Here is a 5,610-nt window from a genome sequence, read left to right on the forward strand (position 1 = left end):
AATGTAACCAGTATCAGTGATGTAAACAACAGTCACATCTAGTGTTCAGATTCTGGTATTGCTTCGCAAAGCATGAGATACAATGAACCTGTCAGTTTCACCTCTCACATTTGGCTCTTTAAAGGGTCTATAACATTAATATAAAGAATAAAAAGCTGTTGCCCCACATGCATGAGGAATAGTTGACATTTGCAGATTAGGATAAAAGCACCCAAATAGCCTTTGTACAAAATGTGTTTAGAAATTAGTTACTAGATTCTAAAAAGACAAATTTCAAGCACTGGGAAGTGATAGGGTAGTTAATGATAATGTAACCTGGTGTTATTTATGACAGATAGCAAACTGAATCTGCTCACACTGAGTGTGGAGCTTTAATGGGCTGCTGGGGTCATTATGGATGGCTCAAATAGAAGAGCTGATATAAAAAACCTTCAAGATTTAAAGATTGATTACTTTTCACTGAGTATTTACAGTTTCAAGTACGACATTGGGTTGTCAAAGAACCTCCAATCAAGCACTGGGTAGCCACAATAAAAACATTCAATGCATGGAACAGCTAACCCGCAGTTTAAGATTACAACAAGCTAAATGTGATACTTTAGTCTTTTGTGAAAAATACACAAGTTCTTTTTGTTCTGTTTTTTTTTAATATAAATATTGAGTGCTATATGGTTTTTAAGTTTGGAGTACAGCTGTTTTATTTAGCCTTGATGTAATAAAATAAAATGAAATAATAATCAAAATAAATTTATAAAAACTTAAAAATATTAAAAACACTGCATGTCCTCTTTAAACATAAAATGTCGAATACAGATGATCAATTAAATAAGTATCAGGATGTTACAGCAAGCACAGGTGGAGCGAAACCTAAATAATTTGCTTTTTCAATGTAATTAATTTTTATTTAATTAAAATTTAGATCCTAGTGAATCTACTAAAAGAAAAAAAATGAAACAATTTTTGATGTTGCAGAAAGTTTTACGTGTGGTTCGATTGCTTCATATTTTCTGTGTGGATTAGTTACACACAAATGATTGTACACATTTCTAAAGCTTAGTTTATACTTGCAGATCACAATGTATGTATTTTCAGCCTTTTTAAAACATATTTCTCTTCATATGTTCCTCCTGGTCACAGGAGGGAACAGAGCCAACAGATTTTGAGTGTGTGAGTAAAGACAGGGAGCCGCAGCGTCTTTAACGAGAAGTTGAGATAAGTATTCTGGAGCTGGACCATTTAGTGCTCTAGAAAATCTTAAAATAAGTTCTAAAATCTACTGGGAGCTAATGTAAAGGGAATAAAATAAGGGGCAAGTTGAGTTAGTGTGGCCGCAGCATTTTGTATTGCTTGGAGACGTGAAACAGGTGATTTGTAAAAAGTAAAAAGGGCATTACAATAATCTAAAGACGATGACTGAAATGAATGAAAAATTGTCTGTACTTCAGAGGAGAAGACTACAGCTCTCAATGTGGAATAGTTTTTTAAATGAAAGAAAGATTATTCAGATCAATTTTATATGTGAGTTGAAGTTCAGCGAGAAATCAAATATTACACCAGCACTGGTCTTTGAAGATGAGAAAAAGGAAGCAATCACTTGACTGACTCTTGAATGTGCACAACAATTAGCTATAATCATGGCCTCAGTCTTGTTGAAGTTTAAAACAAAGCCACTATTGGAGAACCAGTCACTAATCTGTAAAAAGAAGCAACCAGTCTAGGGTAGACCGCCAATGCAGCTGGTGAATTTTAAAAGACATGTACAGAAGGACATTTAAAGCTGAATGTTATTGGCATGGAAATATTAATAAATGCCAGAAATAGAATGGCCTGTATGGTAAATGCAAGGCGAACTCTCAACTCCAAAGAGAATGAGTGATGCCAGGTAAAGGACTGAAGCCTGATAAAGGAAAATAACATTATAGGCGCCGTAAAGAGACAGAGAAACCACAAAGAAAGTTATTTCAGATAAATAGTAAGAAAACCAGGCTAGTGTTGAGTCAGAGATAGAAGAGACGTAGGCTGCAGGGGATTCCCATGATTCACTGAGTATTTCTTCTTCAGTCACCTTTCTCACTCACTATGTGTTAATAAACCTCTCTGCACTGAATCACACTTGTTATTAATCTTGAGCTCTCTTCCACAGCATGTCCTTGTCCTTTCTTCATCACCTAATCCAACCAACCCCTCCCTGAGCCTGGTTCTGCCGGAGGTTTCTTCCTCTTCCTCTTAAACTCAATTAGGTATAAACTTACTGTCATCCAAACTGTGTGTTATTCTAAGTACACGTCCCTTTATCAATTATATATAATTACTAAATTATGAAAAGAGTTGAACAACCTCACAGATTCCGCTTCATTTAGTAATTGCTGTGCTCTCAGAGAAGGCCCCACACAGTAAGCTATAGAAAGGTTTATTTGTATTGTAATTATTTCTATTGAATTTGTATTGAAATCTATGAAACAACATCTTCTTTCATCCCTATCCTAATGAGGACAAACGTGATCTTTCTCTTAGTATTTACCTTGGCTGTATGTTTGGGGTTTTATCCTGCTACAGAAGGCATTTTGGGGCCAATAAACAATCATTTATATGTCTGAAAGCATTCTTTGTTTACAGCATTTTTTCCCACCTGCTAAAAACTTTGGCACAGCACTTTATATGCACCTCAAAACAAACAAACAAACAAAAAATAATGCAGAGACATGCTTGCTTGAAGCTTTATTGTTGCAAAAAATAAACAAGAGGAAATAAGAAGTTTTCTCTGCAGAGAAAAAAAATCATAATCAGTCCTTTGGTAACAAGTCTGCTCTTATTAAAGACAAGACTGCTTTAAAGATCGCCTCAGAGACAGCCCAGTTTGTGTTGGCTGGTCATTTTGTTATGACAGAGAGAGGAAAACTATAATGCTCCAAAATGAAATGAAGTAAGAGCGAGCAAAACACAAACACCATCATACATCAGTGTGTGTTTTATGGGAATTTCATGCTCCAGCATCAGTCCAAGAATGATCAGATGTTCTTGGCGCAGACAGATGGCAGATGAGCATCACACCACATATCATCCCAGCACTTGAAAACTGAAAGGTTCAAAAGTAGAAATCACACAAATCAAAGCCCAAACACTTGTTAACAAGCTGTTATTAGTTGTATCTTTGATCACAGAAAAGATTCACACACATTAATAATTCATATTAATAATTGTGTTCTAATTTACCTCCCGATTTCATCTGAAGCAGTGCTGATTGCGATCATTATTGGGCTCTCCTGGCACCACTTTTGTGATAGTAAAACAGGTGCTCATCACTCCACAACCAATACCCTCCTAGAAGACAGAAATTGGACTAATTGGTTCAGGGCAGGCTCAAAATGTTAAGCTACTCACAGTTCTAGCAGATCATCTGACTTTAAGCACACAGCTTGAAGTCTTGAAGCTGCTGTACCTGCATTAGTTGCCCTACAAACCCATACGGAAAAGAAATAGTAAAAACATACATGATTTATATATGATTTACTCATGAAAGTGGCCACTTTCTCATTACTTTCATATATTTTTTTTGTAAGTATCCAAAACATACAAGTTTCATTATATAATTTTTCAAGGGATCTTATATGTGTTTTCACTCTTGTATGCTTTTCATACAAGTTTCATACAAGACAGATACAAACTTTATAAGATTTATATATATCTTTTCCATATGGGAATGCATATGAAAGAGCAGTGATGTTCAGAGTGATACATTAGATTAAATCAACACACATTGTTTTTTTTTAATTAATCACTGATCCCAACAAAGAGAGGAAATACAACAGGCGTAAACATTTGACCACACAGCATTCAATTAATTTTCAAAAATGTACTGTCACTGATATGCTGCTAAGCTATGGTGGTGAGTTTCAAAGCAGAGCCAGGGAGAACCCAATGAGAATCAATAAGAGAATGGATGATCAAATTGGAGTTAAATTCTTATCAATTCTCATGCCAACACCTGACAAATGATAAACAAAATACCTTTGATGCATCAGTTCCTCCAATCCAACTTTCTTTTTTGCCAGTCAGCCTCTGAATCTCACGGTACTCTTTGATGTTGCGAACTGATGCAAGATGTGCCCTCATGGACTTGCAGGATTTCTTCAATGGAGAAAGAAAGCGAGCAGAGGTTTTCAAAAATAATGAGTATGTAACAGTTAAAAGGATGTGGTTTAATCGGGTATTGAAGACAATACAAATAAGTTACCTCAGCATCAGCCCAACTCGCGACTGTTGAATTAAAGAAAAAGCAGCGATGACCGTATTTAGTCCAACCACCAGGACAACAAGGGGAACGAGGGGACCTCTTGACCACGTGACTCTTGGCTGGGAGTAAATGAATAGCTGTTCATGTGTCTCTGGCTGATATCTTATTTTGTATTATGTTTAATAATTATACAAATAATAACTGAAAAGTTGCACAAGTAAGATTTGACACTGAAACAAGTTAAGTGATTGACAGAGTACAGGTGTGATGAAGGCTCTATACTACAATGGCGGCTACACTTGATGATAATCACAGAGTGTGTGTCGGTCAGAATGTGCTTCCTATGCTTATGCAACCAAATGGTTGAGCACATAAGGCTTTTTCCATTGCTTTTTTTCTTGGTGTGGTACTTAAAGGGTTAAGTATGGCCTTTATAACAGCCAGACACTTGAAAACATCCTTTGTGTTACAAACATTGAGGTGATTTTTTGTCTGCTAATGATGACAATAATTATTGAAAATCTGGAAAATATTGTTCACCTGGGGGCATCAATCCCTCTACTTCATCTCTGGCCTCTGCACAGTGAAGACACAGACAAATTACCACCAAAAATATTGATTTTGACCATCAATTTTCTGCATATGATAATGATAAGAAAGGTGTATATTGTATTATTCATTTATATGTTTCATTAAAATTATATACATGATAAAAAATTATACAATGATACTCACCAGCAGCCGTGGTTAGAGCCACCATTGCACAGAGAAGTGCAGACACAGTTAGCAGCTTCATGGTGATTTTTAGTATCTTTGAACAAAACAGATACAAAATGAATAACAATTCATTAAAAACAGGACAGAAGAAAACCAACTGAATACCTTTTGTAGAATATTTTCTATTTCTTTTCATTATTAGCCAGAAACTACAACCACCAATTGTGAATGCTGAGCTGCTCTAGCACCAGCATTTATATAATGTTACATATATGTTTAACTGGAATGTAACACTGAAAATACTAACACATATATTTGTCAGTCATGCCTGCCAAACCTTCATCACATTTCTTTCTTTTCCAACCAAAACCAGAATAATTGCCTCACACCTAATTTGATTTCCTACTTACTTAATTTCACATACTGACTGAACCTCAACAGAGGTTTTATGAACACAACTACAGAACAATTAGTCTTATTAACCATGTTTTGAGTTCTAATATTGCATAATAAAATACCCCTCCTGTTTAAAACAGCCAATAATGTGTTGCCGGCTCTTGAGCAGCGCATTGTGACTTTTTGGACCCATAATTGTCGTAAAAAAAAATGAAGCCACAACATTTACTGTAATATGGGAGTGTTTTCAGAACCATCTTCTA

At 35.5% G+C, this 5,610-nt stretch overlaps 1 protein-coding gene across 1 annotated transcript; it reads right to left on the reverse strand.

The window, feature by feature from the left end:
- Nucleotides 1–3,222: 3,222 nt before the first annotated feature.
- Nucleotides 3,223–5,045, reverse strand: LOC102290721 (ladderlectin). The gene is made up of 5 exons (XM_042215950.1): nt 4,970–5,045; nt 4,775–4,810; nt 4,235–4,353; nt 4,009–4,128; nt 3,223–3,321 (listed from the first exon to the last, which is right to left on the reverse strand). Exons 1-5 carry the CDS (start codon nt 5,028–5,030, stop codon nt 3,223–3,225), a joined length of 435 nt encoding a protein of 144 aa, XP_042071884.1. The 5' UTR covers nt 5,031–5,045.
- Between the last annotated feature and the right edge of the window lie 565 nt (nt 5,046–5,610).

Source organism: Haplochromis burtoni, unplaced genomic scaffold (genome assembly GCF_018398535.1).
Source record: "Haplochromis burtoni strain Fernald_Lab_line unplaced genomic scaffold, NCSU_Asbu1 Contig_879, whole genome shotgun sequence".
In the NCBI taxonomy this organism is placed as follows: Eukaryota; Metazoa; Chordata; class Actinopteri; order Cichliformes; family Cichlidae; genus Haplochromis; species Haplochromis burtoni.